This window comes from Sminthopsis crassicaudata, chromosome 6, assembly GCF_048593235.1.
Source record: "Sminthopsis crassicaudata isolate SCR6 chromosome 6, ASM4859323v1, whole genome shotgun sequence".
In the NCBI taxonomy this organism is placed as follows: domain Eukaryota; kingdom Metazoa; phylum Chordata; class Mammalia; order Dasyuromorphia; family Dasyuridae; genus Sminthopsis; species Sminthopsis crassicaudata.
In genome coordinates, this window is record NC_133622.1 from 199,922,884 (window position 1) to 199,949,101 (window position 26,218).

General features: G+C 42.0%; 2 protein-coding genes across 4 annotated transcripts in view; one reads left to right on the forward strand and one right to left on the reverse strand.

Moving 5' to 3' along the window:
• OTOG (otogelin) overlaps positions 1 to 8,586 on the reverse strand; it is a 93,262-nt gene extending 84,676 nt beyond the window's left edge. The window contains exons 1-2 of the mRNA XM_074275776.1: positions 8,528 to 8,586; positions 8,267 to 8,321 (exon numbers count right to left, since the gene is read on the reverse strand). Of these exons, the coding sequence (XP_074131877.1) occupies positions 8,267 to 8,321; positions 8,528 to 8,586 (114 nt within the window). The remainder of the gene's footprint in view (positions 1 to 8,266; positions 8,322 to 8,527) is intronic.
• A 2,229-nt stretch (positions 8,587 to 10,815) lies between these two features.
• USH1C (USH1 protein network component harmonin) overlaps positions 10,816 to 26,218 on the forward strand; it is a 61,518-nt gene continuing 46,115 nt past the window's right edge. For 2 of the 3 annotated variants that reach the window (XM_074272330.1, XM_074272331.1), the window contains exons 1-4: positions 10,817 to 11,047; positions 21,688 to 21,755; positions 22,655 to 22,798; positions 23,002 to 23,140. In XM_074272330.1, the coding sequence (XP_074128431.1) occupies positions 11,012 to 11,047; positions 21,688 to 21,755; positions 22,655 to 22,798; positions 23,002 to 23,140 (387 nt within the window). In that variant the 5' untranslated portion in view covers positions 10,817 to 11,011. Of the gene's footprint in view, positions 11,048 to 21,687; positions 21,756 to 22,654; positions 22,799 to 23,001; positions 23,141 to 26,218 lie in introns of all 3 variants that reach the window. The other variant, XM_074272329.1, reaches the window with a different exon arrangement.

Below are 26,218 nucleotides of genomic sequence, written 5' to 3' on the forward strand. Positions count from 1 at the left end.
GAGACATGAAGCTGACCTCCCAACATGAGAATCCAGTTCACTCTACAGTAACATTTCTTAGTGTAACTTAATATGCTGGCATCCAGGCTAAGCATTTGACCAAGTCTTTCATACTTCTCATAGATAAGAAAAACACTTGTAGACTAGAGGATAATCTAGTCAGATGTATTCAGAACTTGGTTGAATGAATGAAAATAAAACAAAATAGTAATTAATGAGTTCTAAGTAGAGGCCCCAAAATATCTGTTCTAAGTTGGTCTTTTGCTATCCTTGGATGAAGATATTGAAGGCACACTTTTCAGATTTGCTAAAAAACATAAAGTGGGTAGGGAAAACTAACAGTTTAGATGACTAACAGCAGTTCTCAAAGTTCTCAAAGAATCCTGGAACCCTGAGGTATTTTCAGGAGGTCTTTAAGGTCAAAAGGAACACCTAGATGTTACAGTAGATAAAGTGTCAGGCCTGAAGTCAAGAAGATTCATATTCCCAATTTCAAATCCAGCCTCTGATACTTACAAGATATGTGATCTTGGATAGGTCACTTAAATTGCATTTGTCTGAATTTCCTCATTCATCAAATGAGCTAGAGAAAGAAATGGCTAAAACCACTCCAATATCTTTGCCAAGAAAACCCCAAATGGAGTCACAGAGTCTGAATATGATTGAAGTCGCAGGTCAAAACTTATTATCTAATGCTAAGATATTTTAATTTCTAATGTGGCAAATATCAATAGATGTAACCCATACAAATAAAATTCAGGAGAAAGGGCTTCCTGGTAAATTTTAAAAGTGTAAAAAGATCCTGAGACCAAAAAACTGAGAACCTTGAATTAGAACAGTGATGAGAAATAACTAAATTTAATAGAAATAAATGCAAAGTTCTAACTTGGGTTCAAAAAATCAACTTCACAAGTACAGGTTGGGGGAGGAAGAGTGATTGGAAAAGAGTTCAAGTGAAGAAAATCTGGAGATTTTGTGGCCTAAAAGCTCATTTTGAGATAACAACAGCATGACAAAATACCCCCCAAATCTACATCAATCTAGGCTAGAGATTTAGTGTCCAGAATTTAGAGGATGGGAATTTTGCTCAATTCCAATCAGAGCACACAAGAATACTGTGTTCTATGCTGGATGCCTATAGGAAGAACATTGGCAAACTGGTGAGGAAGAACATTGGCAAACTGGTGAACATTCAGACATGGCAGTCAAGGTGATAAAAGGACTAGAAATCATCTCATCCAAGGATGGGACTGGAAATGCTTACCTTAGAGAAGGTAAGATTAGAATACATCACAGTTGAGTTTAAGAATTGGAAAGACTGCTATGTGTTAAGTGAGATTAAATGTATTCTCCTTGGTGCCAGAGGAAGAACTAGGAATGACTTGGGAAAATGCAAGTAGATAGATTTGAGCATGTTAAGGAATAGCTTCCTGATCACTACAGCTGTTTAAAAAATGGAATGGGAAATTTCCCTGAGCTCCCCGCACTGGATGGTTTTCAAAGAGAATTTGAAGAAAGGATTAAACTAGTTTCTGCTTAGTCACAAAAGTTGAACTACTAAAGATAGGTAAGAGTTACAAGGAAGCAAATTCAAGCTTGATGTTAGGAAAATCTTCCTAAATTAGAGCTGAAGAAAAATAAAATGGGTTTCCTTGGGAGATAGTGGGCTTCCCCTCATTGTCAAGTATATTATAATGTCTGGCTTTTAGTACAGGAATATTTTACTTTACTTCTGTTAACCTCTGTTTCATATATAAATTGAAAAGGTTGATTTAAATGGCATCTGAGTTCCCTTCTACATATAGATCTAACTATGATTTTATGACTGACAAAGTCCTTTCCGCTTCTAAAATTCTGTAATTCTTTTAGCTCAATATAGATTGAAATAGATGGCCAATTTGATCACCAGATCTCAGTTGGAAAGGGTCTTATCCTTTAGGAAGTTGATTAGTGTGACAGCCCCTGAGCTCTAAGAATAAGTTGGTCATTTTGGGTTCCTAAACTAAAGACCATGGTAAAAAAAAAAACAAAAAACAAAAAAAAACTACATCCCAGATCTTACCAAGATCCAGAATCCCTTGTCCAAATCTAAGTTAACAATCTCTTTACAACTTTAGTCTATAGCACTGTGTCCTACACAAGCACCCCGATCCCCTCCCCTGAGGGGATAATGAGTGGGGCCAAGGCAGAAGTCCTGAACATTCCTCACACTGGATAGAGAAGCTCTGCTCACCAGGCTCATACTGACCCACCAGAGTGTAGCTGGCTCTCCCAGAGAAATAGTAATAGAGGCCATCAAATGTCTCAACGTGGTGCTGTCCCCATGTACGGCAAATGTTGTCTCTCTCTGGGCCTGTGTTATACACTGAACACAAAAGGAAAACTTTTAACAGAAAGTCTAAGCAAACTTTCAGGGAGGAGGTCAGAAATGAATACACAGGATGAGTATATTTAGTTTCCCAGAGATGAATAATCAAAGTCCCTTCCATCCACCAACCACCCGTCCAGGGGCTCAGGACACTGTTATTCCCTCCCCGCTGGAAAATAGCGGCACCTTCTTCTGGCTCCAGTCATACCTGTCTGGCATCGGGGGCCTGTCGCATTAAAACGCCTGCAGTCACAGAATGTCTGGTGTACACATTCCCCACCATTAAAGCAGGAGAATAAGTCTGTAAGGTAAGATCAATTTACTCTCTCAAATTCTAAATTTAGGGTTCTAGACTCAAGAGAAGAGTGGGAGTTTCCATACTTTTTGATCACCTACCCCATCAGTAATTTTTTCCTCTAGGTGGACGTGTGGAAGGGGTTGGGGCAGTGTAGGATTTTTCTGATAGATTTTGTGCAACTTCTGTAAAAGGAATTAAGCCTTGAGGAACTGAAGCTCAGCTCAGAAAGGGAAAGGTTGAGAGCTTGCTAAACTCCATGAAGAGGTAGAATGGGAAAGTATTAGTCTATAATCAGTTTAATATACTATAAAAGTAATTAGTCTAGTGAGAGTTGTGTGGTTGTTTGGGAGACAAGTCCAGCATTGCCTACTGAGGGGAGGCTGCTTTGTGATAAGTCTTCCTCCCCTATTCTTCCTATTCCCTATTACTCCTTGGGTTTATGCTATAGCTTACACTCTGGAAACTACTAGACTAAATCATGGAGAAAGCCAGTCACACAGACATTAATGAAACCCAGTAGTTGAATAACTGACTCTTATTCCATGTTTACCAATTAGCTGATGGTTATGAGCATATGAAAGATTTCGATTTACACCCTCTTCTCAACAACTCTCAAAAGGACAGTTTCAAACATACCCTGGATGGGGAACAAAGTATAGTAAGAAGAGGAGACCATGATCAAAGTCATTAGAATGGAAGGTGAGAGAAAACTACAAGAGAAAAGGGGGGAAACAGATCAGGATTTGGCTAGCACCATGCTAACCTGTGGGGTATGTAGAAAAATGAGAGGGCAGTCCTATAAGAGGAAAAGTCCACAAAGACATACCCTGACTGCTACATCACTTTCCTGTTCAGTTATATCCAATTAAATGGAGGAGACACTTGGGAGAAGGGAAAGCTGTGAACAGTTCTCTAAGACTAGGAAGAACATGAAGGTAGCAAAGAGAATGGTGGGACTCATCAATTTCATGGGTCAGTTCCTTTTCAAGGCTTAAGACAACTTACAGGGTGTTGCACACTTGGTACGATGAAGTCGCCTTTCCCAGACAGAAAACATTGCTGAAGATCCCAAAGATTCAGACTCCTTTAGAATGACAAGAGAGAGAAGAGAGTTGTTTGATGCAGCGATTCTAGAACCGACTACATTTCCTAATTTACAACCATTCTAATGTATGTACACATGCATGCTACAAATAGAGATAGGAAGAAAAGTCAGGTGAGGGAGTAATACAATTATGGGATTTTCTAACTTCATTACACTAATGATCTCCACATGATCTTAGTTACTGCTCTTAGAGAAGTCTCTTCTTTCAGGCTCGGGAAGATGTTTTTTTTTTTTTCTTTATTCACTTGATTTTTCTTCCTTTGGCATGGGTGTGCACACACATAACCCACAAACTCCAAGCCCAGTCACAGAACTGCAAATAATCCATCCCAACAAGTTACACACACTGTTAGGATAGAATAAGACTGGGGAAAAAGACAACTTCAACAGAGAATACTGATCTTCCAGAAGATTTGGCCAAAACCCATGTACAGGTGAATCCTAAGCTAAAATCCATTACTTGCCTATTTCTCCCTCTGTTGAGTTTCTCTCATTTATAATCACGGAAAGTTTGAAACAGTCTATTGCCAAAGGTATAAACATTTAAATCTTGGAAATTTGCAGTTGCTACAAATTGGGGCTTCATTTATTGTTTTATTGATTATATAAAGAAAGTGACAATAATGGAGATTAAACTTCAAGTTTCTTTGGGTACATTCCATTTCCAGAGAGCCAACATTAACTCTAATCCCATCTACCTAAATTGGATGATTCCATCTTCACCAACCTTATGCCCTATTAAGCAACCTTTTAATTCAGAACTTATTTATTCCACTCTTGTTCATATATAAGTTCTGCACTCAGAACTAGGGGAAGATGCAAATCAGATCCCAAACTGTTGGGGGATATGAGTCCACTCATTTGTGCTGATATTCTCTTTCAAGTCCTCAAGCACCATGCTTTTAGAACTGCTAGGTTCCATCCAAAGGAGGAGGCAAAGCTAAAGGTAGATATGCCGCAGTGAGTTACCCAAGAGTCAGGAGCAGGAAATCAAAGGACATGACTAAGGGCATAAATGGCTAGAAAAGAAAGGGGATTAGTTACATAGTTAGTAAATGGCAAAAGAAGCAACATAGCAAAGTGGGTAGAATACTAGACTTGAAATCTGGGTAGCCTTAATTCAAATCCTATCTCAGTAACCTCTTAGCTGTAGGGATGGTCAGAGAGTTTAATTTCTCTAAGCCTCAGTGAACTCACCTTTACAATGGCTTGTAATCCTATGAAGTTTTATGGAAAAAATAAACCATGTGGTATCAACATGCTTCTAAGACACTGCTTATGGCTCTCCTTCGGAATTGATCTCCCTTTTCTGGAATCTTCTAAGCTCAAAACCTTCCAGTTGCTTAGGTAACTGGCGTTCCACCCCTAACTTGGCACCTCAGAGTTGAAAAACCAATCAGATTTGCCTGAGTGAACCCCACAAGTTTCTATCAAAAAACCTTAGGTGCCCTGAAGTGTGAAATGATGATGAACCCAAGAATTCCCAGAGTGAACTTAGGGTAAATTCCCACTTAATTTCTTACCCCCAATCTAAATATATTGAAACTATAATGGGAAAAGATAAAAATCTCATTGTGAAAAAGATAGCTGAAAACTGAAATCACTGGTCTGACCCTCTACCTTCTCCCCAAAATAAAAAATTCTGAGCAAGGGACTCCTTTAGGCTAGAAAACCCTTGGAATGACCAACAACCTCTGGATTAACCCTCAATTGTTGGGATTTTAGGTTTCAAATTCATAGTTGTCTGGTAACAGATAGGTTTATTTCCACTGATGGGTATATCATAATAGTCTGAGGCTGGTTTTGAAACCAGAACAACTAAACAACAACAACCAATCTTGGACCTCAATTTCATTACCCCCAAATGAAAGGAATGCCTAAATCAGAACTTCTTAAACTTTTTCCACTCATGACCTCTTTTCACCAGAGAAAATTTTACATGACTCTAGATATATAGGTATATAAAATAGTGTATAAATCAAATATTTACTGATAATATATCATAATTTTGTGAACCCCACATTTGGTTACATGTTCGCATATGGGGTTGTCACCCACAGTTTAAGAAGCTTTGGCCTAAAGCTTTTTGTGACTTAATCTACGACCTTATCTTCTTACATACAGTGAATGGGTAACCCTTAAAAAAAGACTCAGGAGGTAATGGCAAGCATCATTACCCCCATTTTCAGACAGAGTCATAGGTCTTACTGGGATCAGGCTCAGTTCCCTACACAGATAAATACCAACCCCTCTGGTCTCAAATTTGCTCCCCAGGCAACAGCTTTCACAATAACGGCATTCCACTGCTCAAAAACAGTAACCTAAGACATCTGTCAAGGCCCACATTCTTAGGGGGCTGGTGGCCAGTCATTACAGATCCATAGACACCTCCCTAAGGAGAAAAGTGGAAGGGAAAATTTCCCAGCAATCTTCCTGTGTGCAAAGAAAGAAAATACTGTTTAGATAGGGGTACTTAGACAAAGATTACTACATGATGAGTGTGTTGAATGAGCCAAGGAATAAATAAAAAGGTTTTTTGGGGGAGATTATCAATAAACAACAGCCTCTTGACAGCACAGAATAGAGAGATAACTTTGAAAGTTGGAAGTCCTCCTTTTAAATCCTGCCTCAAGAACCTAATGGGTGCACTTTAATCAACTGTAAAATGAATAACTTGGACTAGAAAACTTCTGAGGTCCCTTCCAATTTTAGAGCTATCCCCACCTGTCTGCAGTAGCCAAAATGGCTGCTAGGTATATAGTTATCCCTTTCCCATCTGGGGGATTAGGGGTGTGGTGGCTGCCACAATCCGGAAAATCCATGTAGAATTTTTTGATCCTCCCTTTGTACTAGAAAAGTCTGAATTTTTCCTTTTTCTTTTGAAGTGTTTACAATGCCTTATTGTAAAATGATGATATTATATAATGATATATATATATATAAATACACACACACATATATGGTACATAGATACACACATATATTATATGTCTAAAATACTACAAAATATATTCTATATAATGAATATCTATATACACATATATATTAGATATAATATGATGAATTTATAAGTTCCTAAACTTTTTCCGTATCATCTACTGTCTTCCTCATATCATCTCCAGCTTCTGTAAAACTCCCCCCAGATTTACATTTAATTTCTTATGCTGGCCTTGATGGGGAAAGTCATAATTTGAAAAGGATATTTATATGTTCCTCTCTTTGTTGGAAGCAAAGGATACTAAGGGCGAAGAAAAAAAAAAGCCTGCTCAGCACTGAGTTCTACTAACTCATAACCTTCTTTTCTCATGGACTGTTATGATTTTTTTAATGACAAGAGATTGTGGTTTCCCCATTTTCAGCACCATAGAGAAAGTTAGACAGACAGCCCCAGAACACTGGAGGTTTTCTGAAAACTGAGTCTGGTCTAGACAGCTTTTGACCTGTCCTGTCTCCTGTCTGACAACAACAAAAAGCAACTTTCTAGCAAGTGGGGTTCTGACTGGTTATAAGGCAGATTTAGTCACCCCTTTATAATATGGGGGAAACTATAAGGTAGGAGGAGAGATAGACAACAATTTGAAGAGGAAACCAGCAAAGGAAGGCAGTGGGAGAAACAAGTTTGCTTCCTGGCTCTCTGACCACCACCATCCCCCAATCAAAATTTTTAAAAAGAGAAAAGAAAGTTACACCCCAGGCTAGAATTGAAATTCAGAGGATGAGAGGTGCTGGATCACTCACATAGTTGCTCCACTATCTGTTTCACCCATGTAGAGAGAGACACACTGGACCAGCACCTGCTGCCCAGCATCGCCCCCCACCCCAGGTTGCCCTAGTTTTCTATCATGCATCTCGGGCAATGATCCCAGGCGGCCTGGGAAGTTTAGTGTGGGACAGAGAGGCCCAGCTTGGAATTCAGGGTAATGCTTCTGCCAGGAAGAGGAAAAGAAAGAAAGATGAAAGATTTCTCACTCCCAGTCTCCCCCACTAGCCCTTTCTTTAGACAATACCCCAAAGCCGTTGTCTTTAACCGGTTCCATACCCACCACCACCAGAGACACTGACACATAGCCAGGTCTAGGTGCTAGGGGAACTGGCTCTGACTGTCTGGCTCATGAGCAGCCTGACTGCCAGCTGGCAGAAAGGTCTCCTCCATTTGGCCTAAGATGACACCAGCCAAGTAGACCTGCTGTCCCATTGACCTGATTCACACAATCTCGGAACTGAAAAAGACTTTAAGGCTTCCTCTAATTTAGCTCCTTCCCGGTTCAGGAGAGCAGCCCACAGCCTCCCCAGCTGTCTGCCCAGCACTGTCCACATCTCAGTGGTGCTAAGATTTTCTTCGACACGATCAGCCTCCTGCCCCAGCTTCTTTCTAAGTGTGTGGAGAAGGGACAGTACTATCCGACCCTCTTTCCCAACTAAAACAGAGTGGGGAGCCGGGTCCCGGCGGAGGCTCCCTCTCACGCCCATACCAGGCTCCCTGAGGCCCCCTTACCTGGTCTTCCTGACGGCCAGTGGCGTCTCTCAGACGAAGTCTGGCTTCTTCGAGGCTGGGGAGGGAAGAGACTCGGGCTAACGAAAGCTTGGCTGAACGGAGTTTAGGCGCTCAAGCAGCTGCGCCCCCCCCCCAGCCCCGACCACCCAGTCCCTACTTCTTCACTCGCCCCTGCTCTTCTTTCTCAGCCCACCAAGCACACGAGGCATTCAGGCAAAGTGCCCGCGGAGGGATAAGGGCACCAAACTCCCACCCACTCACCTGCGCTCCGCAGGCCCAGCGGGCGGGGGCTCCGAGCCGCTGCCAGGGGGAGTCGACATGGTAGCTGAAAGTAGAGGAGGGAGCAAATGCTAAAGCCTCCGGCTCGGGGTCTCGTCCTCCCTTCCCCCCGACCCTCGCCCCGCCTTGCAAAACTACCTCCCGGCTCACCTCCAGAGACCCAAAGACAAAAAGCCAGCAGCCAGAGCGCAGACGCCGTGGGGGTCGAGGCCGGGCTCCCCATGAGGACCGTGGGCAGCAATCAGGTGGGAGCTGACCGCCGAGCGCCCGACGCCCTACGCTAGGCGAGGGCGCATCTTGGGCGCGCGGAGGAGAGGCCTTTGCGAAGTGCCGTGCCTCTCCCTTGTCCGTCCCACCCGTCCACACCAGTCCCCTCTGGGTTAAGCTCAGTCCTTCGCCTCACTTCTTTGGGAAACCTGGGAGGGCGCGCTAGGACAGCCCAGCTCATTACTATCACGTAGGTGCGACCTGCCTTTCCCCGCCCGTTATGGGGTGGGGGTGGGGGCCGGGGCTAAGCACCCTTCCTCCGCGGGCAGGCTCGGAGGGACTTCTTTCCAGCAATCCGATTAGCAACTCTCGGGTCAGGAAATCGTCCTCCTCACGTATGTAAAACAGGCCCTGCGCCTTATTTCTGAGCCAGGGTACCTTTGCATTCAGGTGCCTGCTTCATCCCAGCTCATTTCTTCAAATCTTTCCAGACCTAGTCCCACGGGCAGCGTTCCTTCCTACCTATCCTTCTACTTCCTACCCCACTCCCAACACCATCCAAAACCAACAACAGCGGCAAAAACTTGAAGGCCAAGTTCCCCATCATCTGCTGTGTCCTGTCCCTCTTTGTTGTGTGGCCAGGTCAGCTGAGGAAAACTTTCTAGGTTTAGATGAAGGTGCGTATTATCCCATTCTGCAAAATGAGTGAAAATTCAGCCAAAGAGACTGCATTGGGATTCAAGCTTTCAAAGAAAACAATCTCCTTTTTTTTTTTTTTCCTTTTCCTGGAGTCCTGGAGATCCCCCCTCCCTTGTATCCCTCCATCCACTTCTCCATCAAAACCTGACCTCAGGAAAGGTTCTCAGGTCTGTAACTAAGAAGAATATGAATATAAATTGAAGCCTCCAAGGATTTGTTTTGAAATTTCCCCAGAAAGAAAAACTTCACACCTCCCCCCTCATGCTCCCACCAAAGAATTCGAAGTTGCTGTGATGCTTTGGGCGACCAGGGAAGAAGTCCTTTTTGGCCACAGAATGCCTTCAAGAATGATTTAAGATTAGCTGTGTGACCCTGGGCAAGTCACTTAATCCCAGTTGCCTAGAATAAACAAATAAAAGAATGACAAGACGATGCCTTAACTCCTTACTCTATGTTCTCTCTTTCCCTAACTCTCAACACAAGTAATTAATTTGTGTATATATATGTGAGGTGTGTATATAGGATATATCTAACCTACTGCTTGGGGGGAGGGGGGATAATTTTCACATTGAAATAACTGAAGAATTCACCCAAATAAATGTATCACTAATAGTCAAAGCACAGGCCTGGATTCATGGAATATAAGGAGGTAAAGTAGGAACACATTAGTTAATACCAAAAAACCTACTCTCAGAGGCGCATCTATACCCACTTCTCTGAAAACTACCAAACAGACCAAGTCCTTCTCCTGAGACCAAGCAACAGGGCAAATTCACCCTCCCTTTAAACTCCTCTAACTTCCCCCTAACCGCCCTTTTCCTACCCTTTCCCTCCCCGATGTAAGTCACTCATTTAAGTAAGTTGCCCGCATTGGGGCCTCCCCACAACTTCTCTTTCAGTCTGAGGTGTAGTGGGAGGTTGAGGGGGATGGGACGGGTCCAGAGGGGATGGAGTGAGGGCATATGGGATGGGCACTCTGCGTCCCTGTTGGATTGTCAGTTTCTGTGATCGGGACACGGACTGATCTGCTTCGATCTCCAAGCCGCGAGTGATCACCGCAGAAGTCTGTGAACCCTCAACTCCATACGGAGCTGGGAGCTCCTGGCGACCTCCGGCTAACTATTCCAGATCCCCATTGCTTCAGAGTGATTCTGGGAAGAGGCCGGGTTAGCTCAAGAAGTTGGATTCACTTCTGGGGATGCTGGTACCATGTGGACACAGTCTTCTCAGCCCTTTCAGTCCAGAGCCCCTTCCCTCAAACCCTCGCGGACCTCCAGCCTCGCTTGCCAGCCCTGTCCCCGCCCCCAAACACTCTCGGGCACCGCCCCCGCCCCGCCTTGCGCACCCCACGCCCCGCCCCCACCTGCGCACCCTACTCCCAGAGGCTCAGGAGTCCGCCCCCTCCGTCCCCCGACCCCCTCCCACCGGCTTCCCAGCTCTGAGATCTTCTCCGCGGACTCTTCGCTCGGTCCGGCGTCTGCCCCTCCCGGGGGTTTGTCCCCGTCCAGTTGCCTCCCGGCCGAACCCGGAGAAGCCGGTACGAGGTGACCCGGCCCGAGAATGGACAGGAAGGTGGCCCGGGAATTCCGGCACAAGGTCAGCTCCCCTGGCGGGCAGGCGGGTGGCGCTAGCGCGGGGCTGCAATGGCTCGGGCCCGAGGATACTGGGAGAAGGAAGGACGGGACAGCGGAGGGCGGCTGGAGCTCGCTCCACGCCCGCAGCCCACAAGGCCGACTTCAGACTTTGTGTCCTTAACACCACCAGGGGATGAGCGGAGGTCACGCTCCCCAACTTGGGCTGCTCGAACCGTTTGCGGACCAGGAGCTTCTAGGTGAAGCTCCCAGAGAGGGAGGGAGGGAGAGGGGGGGAAACGAGTCCGGGTGGCCTCCCTGGGGGCCACCTGCCCCAGTCCCCTTTCTTCTGAAGCACTTCTTCACCCACCCCATTCCCCTTTCCTCCCCCCTTCCCTCGAGACACTTGTATTAACTTGGAACCTAGCCTGGAACATCCATTCTGTCCCCTTCTTTCCAAAAGAGAACCAAAACGTGCCCGGATCTTCCCTCTCCTTCACACACACACACACACACACACACACACACACACACACACACACACACACGACAAGAAAGGATTCCTAAATCATCCCCAGCTAAACCTTCAAGTGGGCTAAGACTCCTGGGAAGAACTTTCACTCTTTACTCACGAACCCCCCCCCCAAACACACACCCCATAGCTCCCATTCCTGCCCCCACCCCACCCCATCACCTCCAGTCAAGGAAAGAGATGAGTTGTGAATTACCTTGAAGTTCAGCTTTTGCCCTTTCACCTCAGGGAGGGCTTTCCCCCCATATCCCTGCTCAGAATTCTATAAAGAGGCCTTGGTGGTCAAAAGAAGGGTTCCTATGGACCCAGTCACCTCAGGCTTGGGGGCTGATACAGAACAACCCAGAGACAGATATGGAAACTTTAAGAGAAGAGCACTGGGAGGCCCCATCAGGGTGCTTGTTCAGGGTGCTGCTGATTTTGAAGCCGCTCAGTGTGATGTCTGCCTGTAAGCCCTTGGTATTTGGTTAACATATAATCGAACATCAGGCTGATCCGAAAAAGTTAACTGGAGTGCTGCCATCTGGGCAGGTATCCATATGCTAGCAGGGTAGAGTTATAGCAATTCATTCAGTGAACATGGGCTCAGACACTTGTAGAATGTCAAAGCTGGATAAGTTCATAGAGACCATGAAATCAATAAATAGACAAGCATTTTTAAAGCAACTACCACATATGAGCCACGGCCTGGGCTGAGCCTGTACACAAAAAGCAAAACTGAAACTGACTTTCAGGAACTGATATTCTAATTACATACAAAGTATGAGAAAAATATAGAATAATTTGGGGAGCAGCGGGGAGGCTCAGAAAAGCCCTTTTGTAGGAGGCAGCACTTGAGCTGAGCTTTGAAGGAAGCTACAGAAATGAGGAGGGATTCCACTCCAGATATGGGATACCCCCATGGAAAGAAGGCTCTGGGGTTCAAGGAAAAGGCTTCAAATGACATCTCAATTGCTCAGTTGCTGACTGGGTGACTCTGAACAAGTTATTTAACCTCCTCCCCAAACCTCAGTTCCTTATTGTGCAAATAAAGGGATTATACTTAAATGCCAGTCAAAGATGTATTGTGATATATAAGGAATAGTCTGGAAAATCTCTAAGTCAAATTGTGAAGGGCTTTATTTTAGAGGTACCTGGTGGATGTGTGTTTATGGCAAATCCCTTTGGCAGCTATGGGAAAAATGAATCGGAAAGAGACTAGAGGCAAAGGAGATCAATTAGGAAGTTACTTTAATAGTCCAGGGGAGATCATTTTGTCCAACTCCCCCCCCAAAAGATGCTAGAGCCAAGAGAACATCTGAGCCCCTTTTTCATGACTTTCAGTCCACCATTTTTCCCCACTCTAATATGTAACTAGCACCTTTTTGTGGGACTTGTAATGGGGGTGGGTTGTCTTATATGGTAGGAGGATAAACTCTTCCCTAGAAAATACAGGCTTCCCATTGCAGATTCCATAGTGAGAGTATGTAAAATGGGATAGGAAAGAATTAGACCAAGAGTTCATGTTGATGGTGAGCACAGGACAGTTCAGCCTGTAAAAGGACATAAGGTAAGAAATTTCAGCCGATGAGGGTTTGGTAAGTGTGGATTTCACGTCACCCATTTTGAAGAAGCCCAATCCCCTCCCCTTCACCCTCCCACCTCCACTCCAAGGATCTCTTATGTCTGGCCTGCAGACTCCAGTTTCATTTGTGCCACTGGGCTGTGAAAGGCAAAGTCCGAAAAATAGTGCTTGGTTATATCTTTGTCTATGGGGTCCTCCTCTTTAAGGAGTGTGTGTGTGTGTGTGTGTGTGTGTGTGTGTGTGTGTGTGTGTGTGTGTATGTGTTTCCCAGACCTACTTTGGGGCCTACTGAGCAGACAAACAACACATTTCAGTGCCTTTGAGTTCCTAGTTCAGTACCACTGTACCTTCATGATTGCATTTCCTTACCATACTCATCTTTATGGATTTATGCTCCCAAGAGGTATGCAGTTTGATGATATGGCAGGGTGGGGACTGGTCTGGACTTTGTACCAAACAGCTGTCTGAGGGAGTGGTGAGCCTTTGAGAAGGAAGCTTTTCCTAACCTCCCCACCCCCATCCCTTCACTCATCTGCCCATGCAAAACACACACACACACACACACACACACACACACACACACACACACACACACACACCTATCCAGGGTTTATGAATAAATTCAGAATTTAGAAAAAGAGAATCTCTGGTAACAGCATGAGGGGAAAATGTATCTTGGGCTGAATTTGAACAATTTACCAATGACTTCCCCAATATTCTCCATATCAATCATCTGACGCTAATCTTTTCCTCAGGGTCTGTAACATCAATCTTTAGTTTTTAAAAGTGACCTGTGACTTTGTTGTCATTTTGGGCATATAGTAGAGAGGGTGCTGGGTTTAGAATCAAAGAGAGTAGGTACAAAGCCCAGCTGTGCTACTTAAGACCCTTAGTGACCCTAGGCTGTCAATGTCTGTACCACAATTCTAATCGGTAAAACAAAAGGCTTCAACTCTAGACCAAGGCCTTGATATCCCTTCCAGCTCAAAATAAGGGTTCTCATCATCTTTCTGGGCTTCTTGCTTGACTTTAGCATCTTTATCCAACTATAAATTTTAGACCCAAAAACTACTTTTAGAGATCATTCAGTCTAACTCTTTCATTTTACAGATGACGAAGTTAAGCTCCAGACATCTTCCTACCATTATCTGGAAACTTTCATACCCCATGCTTATGCTCCTTATTTGGCTCCCTTAGTCTATACCTAGTATCTTCTCAACTTTGTTATTAAATATGGGCAACATCTAGGCTCAGCAAAAATCTGCCTCTAGAAAACTTATAGCTTTCAATATTTCTCTGGGTTATTCTGATCTGAAAGCTTTTATGACTTTGGTGATCTGCCCTCATTGACTAGATGTGATAGAGAAATGGGCAGAGCTGAGTTATTCTTGCTATAATGTCTTCTCCTGCTGTTTAAGGAGCGGGACATAGCTCTTAGATTCATAGGTTTACAGTGAGAAGGGATTTTAATTTGCATTTCTCTAATCAATAGTGATTTAGAGCATTTTTTCATATGATTATAAATGACCTTAATTTCTTCATCTTAAAATTGTCAATTTTCTGTCCTTTGGCTATTTGTCAATTGGGGAATAACTTGTATTCTTATAAATTTGAGGCAGTTCTCTATATGTTTTAAAAATGAAGTCTTTATCAGAAACATTGGTTGTAAAAAAAAAAAATTTTTCCAGCTCTCTGCTTTCTTTTTAATCTTGGTTGCATTGATTTTTTTGTGCAAAACCTTTTTAATTTAGTGAAATCAAAATTACCCATTTTGCATTTTATAATGTTCTCTAGTTCTTCTTTGGCCATAAATTCCTTCTTGGGAGTTTAACCCCTTCACTTTACAGATTCAAAAATAAGGTTTAAGTGTCCAAAGGATTTGAATTCAGGTCTTCCTTACTCCAGGTCCCTCACTCCATATCACCTTACTTGTTTCATTCCCATTGCCCTTTCATCCTCTACCCATTTTCTTGACTCCTGGGTGTTTTCAGCACTTAGCATTATCTGAGCACTAAATAAGCACTTAATAAATGCTTATTGATTGACCTTTTTGCTTTGGGTCCCCATTTTATATGAATTAAAAATGGATAGAAATAAATTGTGTATGGCTTGCTCATTTGATTCTCTTTGAAACCCTTTCTAAGACATATAACTAATATTAAGGACTGGTATGTCTTTTATTGATTGCCTATTACATGCCTAGCATTTTGCTAGTATTGCTAATGGTACAAAGAATATAGTCAGTCCCTATCTTCAGGGATCTTACAACCTAATTGTCATAAGAATACCTCACATTCATATAGCAGAGCTCTTTCCTTAGGCTAAATTTTATTATGATGTCCATTTTATAGACGAGGAGACTGAGGCTCAAAGTGTTTGTCCAGAATCAGACATCCAGGAAAAAAATTATAACCAGAACTAGAACCCATGGTTACACAGATAGTAAGGGTATGAGTACAGATTTGAACTCAGATTTTCCTGATTCCTCAGACACCCTCCTAGGCAAGTCATGTAAATCTATTTGTCTCAGTTTCCTCATCTATAAAATGAGGCAGTGGCAAACCACTCTAGTATCTCTGCCAAGAAAGCCCCAGTCAAGGTCATGAAGAATCAGACATGACTGAATAATGACTGAACAATAATACCAACAACCTCCTGACTCTAGGTCCAACACTGAACCACATGGCTTGTCCATTTGTCATCCCTCACTTAGATTACATGAACACCCATCATCTTTTCTAGTCTCACAAAGCCTTGAAGCTGTTCTCAATGTCTCAATCATGCACAAGCTCTCACTGATACATGATATATTGTTTCCAAAGGCATTTGAAGTCAAGGTAGTTCTGACTCTGTTATTTATTTACTAGCTGTGTCCTTTAATTCAGTTTGACTGAGGTATAAGAAGAGGAAGCTATTATCCATGCTGCTTTCTTTATAGAAGAAAGCTCATCAGAGATATTATAATGCTAATAAATGAAGATTATTATGAGTATTTCTCATAAAGATTTTATAGAGATGGGGAAGTAAATATATGATTCTGAAGTCATCAGGTATCTCCATATTGTGTGTATGTGTCTCTCTCTGTGTGCATAATCACTGACAGATAACTGTATGATTTTTGGAAATATTTCCTTCTGAGAGATCTGCAGCATGGATCCCTGAGTGTCTTTAAAGTAACCATTTCCAGATGAGATTTCTTCTCTGTGTGTGGATTTGATCAGATTTGACTGCTTTTTCCTATTTCATCTTCCAAATTTGCTCTTAGATTTCTTCAGGCCTCTCAAAGAATCATAGGATCTAGATTTAGAAACAACCTTATAAAGAATCTAGTCTAATCCCTTCATTATACAGGGGCAAAAATAAGCTCCCCCAGATCCATTTTTGTAAGAATTGATCTCTTACCATGGCTCCCCATCCATCCCCTAGCTTGTAAAATTCATTTCTTGAACTCAAATATAAGACCATATTTACCCCTATTCAAAAACATCTTATTGGATATAATCAGTCAATAAGCATTTACTTATTGCTTGCTATATACTAAGCTCTTGAGATACATAAAAGGCAAAAGAAATGTCTTCCTTTGAGGATTGTACAATCTAATGTGAAAGTAGGCAAACATCTATGTACAAACAATTTACAGGATTTATATGTTATTCAGTTGTGACCCTCTAGACCAACTGTGCATGGGGTCTTCTGAAAAAAGATATTAAGTGTTGTGTCATTTCCTTCTCCGGTTTTATGGTTAAATGGCTTACCCAGGATTGCCTGGTTAATAAGTGTCCAAGGTCAGATTTGAACCCTGGGCTTTCTGATTATAAGGGAATGCTTATCCCCTGTACCATCTAGCTGCCTCTGGATATAGGATAAATTGGAAGAGGGAAGACACAGGCAATAAGAATAATTGAAAAAACTTCTAGAAATGAGATTTTTATAGGACTTGAAGGAAGCCAGGGAAGACAGAAACTGGGGATGAAGAGGGAATTTCCAGGCACTGGGGACAGCAAGTGAAAATGTTTTCTCATTTGAAAACACTTGTACCAATCTAATTTCATAGGGAAGAAAAGACTTTGTGAACCTTTACTCTACCAATACTCTATACAATTTACTAGTTGCTATACAAGCTACTTTTTTCCTCTAATTTGAGTACTTTGCATCCCCTTACCTGTTCTAGATTCTCATTTCCCATCCACCTCTGGCATCTGTCTTGAGCCCCTCTAGCAAATACTGTCTGAAACTTGAACTAACAGAAGACAGACCCCTGCCTTTCTTCTTCCTATAATAATTCAAGATCAGGGAAGTTAGTAGGAGAGGGAGAGAAACTGTTAGTGAATAGTGTCTTCCCTGAAGGTATATAGAATATAGATTCTTCAGGGGTTGTAGGCAGAATAACAGCAGTAATGAAATATGTTCTAGAGGTCCAAGAGAAAGAGAATCAATGGGACAGTAGCAAAATCAGACATTTATACTTTGCTAAATTTGCTAAATAAAGCCTCCCAATAACCCTGAGAGCATGGAATGGCAGCAACATTGTCCCCATCTTCCAGATGAAGAAAACAAAGGCTAGAAGCTGTAGTACTTGTTTCACAGGTGCTCACAATCTAATTAAGAATTATTATATGAGAGAAAATAATGAACCCATGGCTGTGGTGGCTAGGGCTACATTAATAATCCCTGTAGAAAGTGCCCAATACTTTCTCAAAAAAGGAGCCCAAAACAGAGATATGAAACCTTCATGGAACTCAGTCTGGATACTGAAGAAGGTAGAATTTCAGAAGATGGAAATGGGTCAGGAAAGGCATTCTAGGAGGGGGAAAGAGCATGAGCAAAGGCACAAAGGCAGGAATATAAAAAGACTTGTACAGGCTCTAGGGATAGTTTGGATAACCATGAAAAACAGGCTTGGAAAGGGAGGTTGGGGAAAGATTACACAGGACTGAGAATGAATTAACTGAGGTCTCATCAGACCAATCACTTTAAAAGGAGCCTAATGACATGTATACATATATTGTATTTAATTTATACTTTAACATATTTAACATGTATTGGTCAACCTATCATCTGGGGGAAGGGATGGGGGGAAGGAGGGAAAAGTTGGAACAAAAGTTTTTGCAATTGTCAATGCTAAAAAATTACCCATGCATATATATCTTGTAAATAAAAAGCTATAATAATAATAAAAAGAAAGAAGCCTAATGAAAAAGTTTTTAATATGGGAGAAAAGGAACAACTAACTCAAGTATCATAGAACCATCTGCAAGCTATGCTCTAAAGGTATTATAACTGCTCTAAAAACTTCAGTGGCTCCCCACTGTCTACCACATAAAATTCATATTTCTAGGCTGACATTCAAGACCCTCTATAACTTAATTTTGTTCCACCTTTCCAGAATTCCCCCTCACACAACTCTATTACATAGACCTCCATACATCAGGCAAATTAAATCACTAATTGTTCCTGGTAAGTGCTCTTAATTTCTTATCTCTGTACCATTTGTTGCCATTATTCAGTCATTTTACTTTTGACCCCATTTAGGGTTTTCTTGGCAAAGATACTGAAGTGTTATTTTACAGCTTATTTTACAGGTGAGGAAACTGAGGCATACAGGATTAAGTGACTTGCCCAAGGTCCCATGGCTAGCAAGTGTTTGTAATAGCTAGTATTTACATAGCATTTTAAGGCTTGCAGAGGAAGAAACTGAGAACTAAGCTAAATTAGTTATCTAGCATCATTTAGCTAGTAAGTGTTTGAAGTAAGATTTAAAGTCACTTCTTCCAGACTCCGAGACTGTACCGACCTGACAATCTCTAATTTTCTCCAAGGTGCTATTCAAATGCAACTTTCTTCAGGGACCCTTTCTTGATCTTCTCTCACCTCCACCCCCTCTCATTCCTAGCTGGTAGTTCTTTCTTTTCCACATGTGTCTAGCACATTGACTGGCTTATGGTAAATACTCAATAAATATTTGTTGATTGATTAATTGATTTTGCTGTGTCTCTAGTTTGTTGACCAGTGTAAACTGAGAGCCTTCATGTTATAGTAAAATGGTTTCTTGTATTCTAAATGGCTAATTTGACTAAGTCTAGAATTTACTGTTTGCCCCAAATCATGAGAGGTGTTGATTGAAAAATCTGGGGAAGGGATAGTGGGGAGCAATCAACTAATTAACAGCTATTTGCTAAGCACCTACTATGAGCCAAGCACAACCCAATATGCTGAATTTACTAAGACAAAAAAAGAGACAACTTCTCTTCCCAAGCAGTATCTGGGGAGAAATATTTAAATATATATATATATGTATGTATACATATATATATAATATATACAAAATAATTAAATACAAAATAGTTGAGGGAAGATATGAGTGGTTGAGGTGTAATCAACTAACCAACAAGTATTTATTAAGCATCTACTATGTGCTGAGCAGTCTTGTATTCTGGGTTTACAAAGACAAAAAAAAAGCAACAACCTTTACTCACAGGAGTATCTAGGGAGAAAACATGTACATATTTAAATATATTCAAAATAATCAAGTAGAGAGGATACTAGTAATTGAGGGCATCATGTGGAAGACGATGCTTGAGCTAAATCTTAAAGGAAGAGAAACAATTTTATGAGGCAGAGGAAAGGAGAAAGATCATTCCAGGCATTTACTTTCAGCCCTCCACGTACTTCTTGAAAGCACTCTATGAGTAGAATGAGATTCCACCAAGAAAGCACAGTCTTAGGAGAATCAGACAGGTTACAACTACCTACTCTTTTCTTCTGGACACTATTCTTCTATTAATGTAGCATGAAATCATGTCAGCTTTTGGGAGCTTCCACATCACACTATAAACTAGTATTAAACTTGCATTATACTAAAAGACATGTTCTGTTCTCTAGCCAGGTCTGTTCTGCACTTTACTTACAAAGTCTGTTTTCTGTAACCCCGATATAAGACTTTAGATGTATCTGTTTAAAATTTTAAATTGTATTATAATACTAATATGCAACAACAAATATAATGCTAATATAATATCTAATTATGTCATAATGATAATGTATAATACTGACTATATTATGATACTAATATGATATATTATGTATATATATAATATATTATATATTATATATTATGATATGATACTAATATATATATGATACTAATATAATATTAAATATATTATTCGATTACTGCATATTAATACTGCATATTAAAAACATATTCCTTGTGTCCACATTCTCTCCTTCTGTGAGGATTAGCTATCTTTCTTTATTGTGTGTATATGTATAGATATAATATAAAATTATTATAATATTAAATATATTGATATAGTAATAAAACAAATTATATATGTATACATATTATTATGCAATATTATATACTACATAATGGTATATGCATAGTATTATGTAATACATACATATACATATATACATACATGTGTGTGTGAAATGAACATCTAAGGGAAGCTATTGACTTTCAGCTCCCAGAAAGCTTTAGGAATAAGAGATTTGCATCAACATGATGTAGCTGTGCCAGAGGCACAAAGATGAATAATATGACTTGAAAATTCTCCCAAACTTCAAATGTTAGAAAGCCTTGGGGCTAAAGACAAAGACTTGAAATACCCTGGGGCAGCTAGATAGTGCAATAGATTGAGCACCAGCCCTGAAGTCAGGACCTGAGTTCAAATCTGGTCTCAGACACTTAACACTTCCTAGCTGTGTGACCCTGGGCAAGTCACTTAACCCCAGCCTCAGCAAAAAAAAAAAAAAAAAAAAGAGCATTTTCCTGTACTGATATCTAGCAGTGACACCGAATTTATAAGTCCAACAGCTCCCGGGGGACAGTGATCATCTGATCCTGGAAATGACCATTGTCAGCAAAGTGGAAATGATGTAACCTGAAACTCTCCCCTGTCCATTCGCTAAGACCTGCTGGGGTGGGAGGGAATGACAGAAGGTCAGGGCTCAGAGGCAGCATGACACAGAGCAAGGTCTCCAAGCTCAGTGACCACATGGTTTCTTGCTCGGTGGCCCAAGTCCTTCCTGAAAGCTTTCATTCAGCCGTCCCACCACTGTCATTGACACACCTGTGGGAAAGAGGGAAAGGTGACATCCCCGCATCTATTTATGGAAGCTGACATCACTACTCTTCTAAATGTGTTCTGTGTATACTCATCTGCAGACATGATATTCCAGAATAGAACATATCATTTTGGAACTGTTCTGTTTTTGTCTTTATGTTCCCAGAACTAGCACAGGACCTGGCACAGAGTAATCATAAAATACCTGTAGGTTGAATAATTACCTGCAAGTTGGAAAGGGTGACCGTTTCTCTGTGGTCATGAAGCACATCTAAGGAGAGGCTGGTATTTATCCAGAGAGGGGGCAGAGAGATCAGCGTGGCCACATCTGTATGATCTTTGGGATGGAAACCTGTGGGTAATGTGATGGGTTACTCAGAAAAGAGGGAGGTTGGCCTCTGGGCTCCTAACTGCACTTCAGGGGCCTGGAAAATCCCCTCTGGCCACAAGGTTCCCTCTGGATGAAGCCACTTAACTAGGATGTGGTTCTTCCTTTCTAGGTGGATTTCCTGATTGAAAATGATGCCGAGAAGGATTATCTGTATGATGTTCTACGTATGTATCATGAGTGAGTATGAAAGAAACTCCCGGCGTCTCCTTAGCCCCTCCATTCTCTCTCTTCTTCCTCTCTCCTTCATCTCCCTGACTTCCCTGCTGGGCTTTTTGCTGCCTGAAGTGAGCCCTCCTTATTGTTTTAAGCCCTGGCAACCAGTTTCCATGGGCCAGACCTGCCTATCACCTGACCCAGTTTCCATCTGGGCTCTATAACTGTTTCCACATTCACAAAACCTGCTGGGACAGCCCCAGGAGAATCAAGGGCTGGTAATCATTCAGACTTGTCTCTTCATGGAAGTATTGGGACAAAGGTGTCAGAAGGATAGAGGTTGTCTTGGGAGCAGGAATGTGGCTCAGGGCCTCAGACTGGCTGCTTTTCTTTAGTTACCTACCTGACCATCCCTATAAACCCCTCCCCTTCCACACCTACTTAAAAAATTATATATAATGTGACATGTATCACATTTATATTATATATATATAATATCTGGTATATTATAGATATAGATATATAGGTATAATGCATAGTACATAGATATATATTTTATATGATATGAAATAGTATATATTAATTTTATAATATACATTATATTACACTAGGCTCACAGAGACAAGTTAGATCACCTCAGTAGGTCATTAGACTTATTTCCCTTTCCATTTCTCCTTTGTACTACATTAATCTGACTTATCAGCATCCCTCATCCTCAAGAAAAGGACAGTTAGTATCCTGTTCTCTCTTTGTTCCTGTTCCTGAAAATAACAATATAGCCAACATTACTAAAACACTCCTACCTGGCCACTTTCCCCCAGCATGCATTCATCTGATAGCAGAATGTTAGCTTCCTACATTTATATCCCCAATGTTCAGAAAAGAGTACCCGATAAATGCTCTATTGTTGCATCTTTTCTAAGGGCCATGGATGTCTCTGTGCTGGTGGGCGACCTGAAACTGGTGATCAACGAACCCAGTCGCCTGCCCCTGTTTGACGCCGTCCGGCCTCTGATCCCACTGAAGCACCAGGTGGAATATGACCAGCTGACACCCAGGCGTTCCAGGTGGGGACAGAATTGAGAAAGTTAGGCAAGGTAGGGTGATGTAGGAGTCCAATAGGGCAAGGGCTCAGTCATTGAAACCAAGGGGTCTTCTCGATAGGAAGGCTAGGAAAAGTAGCTACATTTGCTGGATAAGGAAGAGGAGGCCGTGTTCGAGATCTCCATTTCTGGAGTGACAAATTGAACATCTTTGTCTTCTCCAATAGGAAGCTAAAAGAGGTACGTTTAGACCGAACGCACCCTGAAGGTCTGGGCATTAGTGTACGTGGAGGCCTAGAATTTGGCTGTGGCCTTTTCATATCCCATCTCATCAAAGGAGGACAAGCAGACAATGTTGGGCTCCAGGTGAGTGAGGAGAGACCCTGGTAAGTCGTGGACCTTAGAACTTCCCAGCTATCTATTTGTTCAGGACTATTAAAATCCAACAGGTTCTGAGTTTGAATTTAGCCTCTGACTGAGTCCTTGGGTACAGCTCTGAGCTGACCTTTGTCCCCACTCTGGAGAAGGGAGCTCAGAATTAATTCATCCCCTAGCAGGGTCATTATTTTAAAACAGTTCAGCTGGCTTGTCCAGACTCTTAGAAATCAGTGTTGTTCTTCATAAGTGTCATAAGGTTGGATGGTGCAACTGAGGACTGGAAGCAGTGACTGTAGAGCCTGCTGAGGGACTGGCCCACCTTTCATGGCTGCTCCAAATGGACCCTCCCAGGTACGGATGGAGCTCTGAGCTTTGTCCCTCAGAGAGCTGTACCTTGTGCCTAAAAATAAAAGAGACCCCCAGACTTCCTCCTAGCTCTCAGGAAAGTTTTTGAGTAATGTCTGAGGGCCCCTGGCAGGCCAGCTAAAGCAGGGGCTTCATGTGGCTCACAAACCAGATGGCACAAGATACCGTGGAGCCCAGAGTGAGAGCCTGGAGCTGACAGACGGTGCTTTGTTCTAAATCGCTGTCTCATCGTAAAGCCAGCGGCTTCTGAAATTTCACCCCCTGCATTATTTCCCTATATCCCAGCACATTCTCTAGACCAGAAATGTGGTCTGAGAAAAGACATAATGACTTGCTATCATAACATCACCCAGGGCCCCCTTGATTTCCATACTAAGCTCTCTTCCCAGGGTAATTACTCATCAGACACTTGAAGCATGGGACAAGAGGCTGAAACTCTGAGTTTCGACTGTCCTTGATGTCTTTCTGCTTATTAATTGGCAAGCTCAAGGCCTTTTATGAACGAGTATGTTCCATCTCTCTTTGTCCCGCTTTCTCAGATATTCATATCTGTGGCATTTCTTCAAAGAGCTTTTCCCAGGGTGTATGAGAATAAGTACAAGAGAAAATTAATCTAGAAACCTGAGCTGGCATGGGTGGGGGGATACCGTGAGAGTCAGTCTGGCTAGGGATCGTGGACTAAGTTTCCTTTGGGAAAGGGCAGAGGAGAACTCAATGGGAGTTTGGAAAATGTGAGTTTCAGCTTGCTGGGTATTCATGTTTCTGGGTCAAGCGTAGGGGAGCCAGTGAACTCAACACTCAGCTAGAGGGCTGCAGCAGAGGCTTCTCAGATAAGTAACAAGTTCATCCCTTGCAGTGATATTGAGTTTTATCCAATTCTTCCTGGGAGGTTGTATTTGAGCAAGCTTGCAGGGCTCAGCCCTTCTGTTCTCTGTTTCCCATGGCTCCACCAGAGACTGTTTCTCTACGGTGATTTTCAGGGACATCACTATATTAATGTAGAGATAATAGGATCATAGACCCAGAGCTGCTTTTAGTGATCTAGTCTGATCCCTTCATTTTACAAATGAAAGAACTGAAGTCTAGGAAGATTAAGAAATTTTACCCATGGTCACATAGAAGTAAGCTTCCACTGTGATCTAGGTCCATAGTCAGCTTTCTTACTACTTGATCTGCACTGCCTCTCAGCATCCTTCAAATATCCCTATCACAAACAATTCTAATTTATTGAATGATCTAGGACTGGTAACTTAATTTCTTTATGGTTCCCCAAATTGGTAAAATAATCAGAGATAATACAAGCATGTCAGGCTTGGTGCCAATTGTATTTCCTCATCCCTGCCCAACTAGTCATCCCAGAAGAAATTTGGGCATCTTCAAGGCCTCTGGCTGCATTAGCTGAACCAGCAACTCTCAAGTTCTTTAAGGAGCCCATCCTCTGAAAAGTTAGGAGTCAGAAGAGCTGGAGAGCACAGCTCAAGGCCACTAGAAGGGTCCTGCAAACAAGAATATGGAGATGAAATGGTCCACATCAAAAAGGAGATGGTGGAACTATATTTAGGGATAACATGGAAAAATCAGGCTTGACAACTTAGAGTGCTAGGGCACTCATTGTTTCCTGGAATAATCCATTCTGGTTGCAAATAGTTAATTGTTAGAAAGTTTCCCCTTAATTTGAGCCAAAATTCAGCTCCCTGTGTCTTCTCTCTGTTATTGTGAGGGCTGTTCTCTGGTCTTAAATGAAACAAGCCTGACCTCTCTTCCATATCACTTCACTTTAGATACTTGAAAATGGATATCATTTCTCCTCCAAATCTTTTCTTCTTTAGGTTAAAAATCCTGAGTTGAAACATTCAATGTTTAAATTAAATAAGATTAGCTTCTCTACCTGGGGTGGCTTGAGGATCATCCTTCTAAAATACAGTGAATTAGGACCACGTGATGATGTTTCAAGGTCCCTTCCAGCGCTGGGCTTTGTCAATTTGATGATAAATTGAATTTTCAGCCTTTTCATTAATCTGGAGTCAGCAATCCTTATGTGCCTTCTAAGAGCTCCTACCCTGAGGCATTGAGAATACTTTTAGGGAGTTTAAGGAGAGATTTCCAATCCCTCCTCACATTTATTATTCCTGATATAATTTCCCATTCCCATATTTCTAAGATGCTACCGTTTGTAAATCCAATATAACCATTGGTATAACTATCAGATGTAACCAATAGAATGTAAGCTTCTCGAGGCTGATATTCTTGTCTCTGTCTTCAGGGTCTAGTATAATGCCTGGAATATGGAAGAAACTTAATAAATTAAATTGAACTGTCGATAGAAACTAAGGAAATATCTTCTTTGGGAAGATTAGAAAAGCTGAAAGGGTATTTTTGTTTTTTACTGAGGCAATTGGGGTTAAGTGACTTGCCCAGGGTCACACAGCTGGGAAGCATTAAGTGTCTGAGATCAGATTTGAACTCAGGTCCTCCTGACTTCAGGGCTCGTGCTCTATCCACTGAGCCACCTAGCTGCCCTTGGAAGGATTTTTTAAAACAAGATTACTTTATGCGGTGGTTTGGAGAGCATCCTTCTAAAATACAGTGAATTAGGACTATGGAATGATGTTCAAGATCCCTTCCAGTGCCAGACTTTGTCAGTTTTATGATAAATTGAATTATTAGCCTTCCCTAATGTACAGAGGCACTATTCAGTGT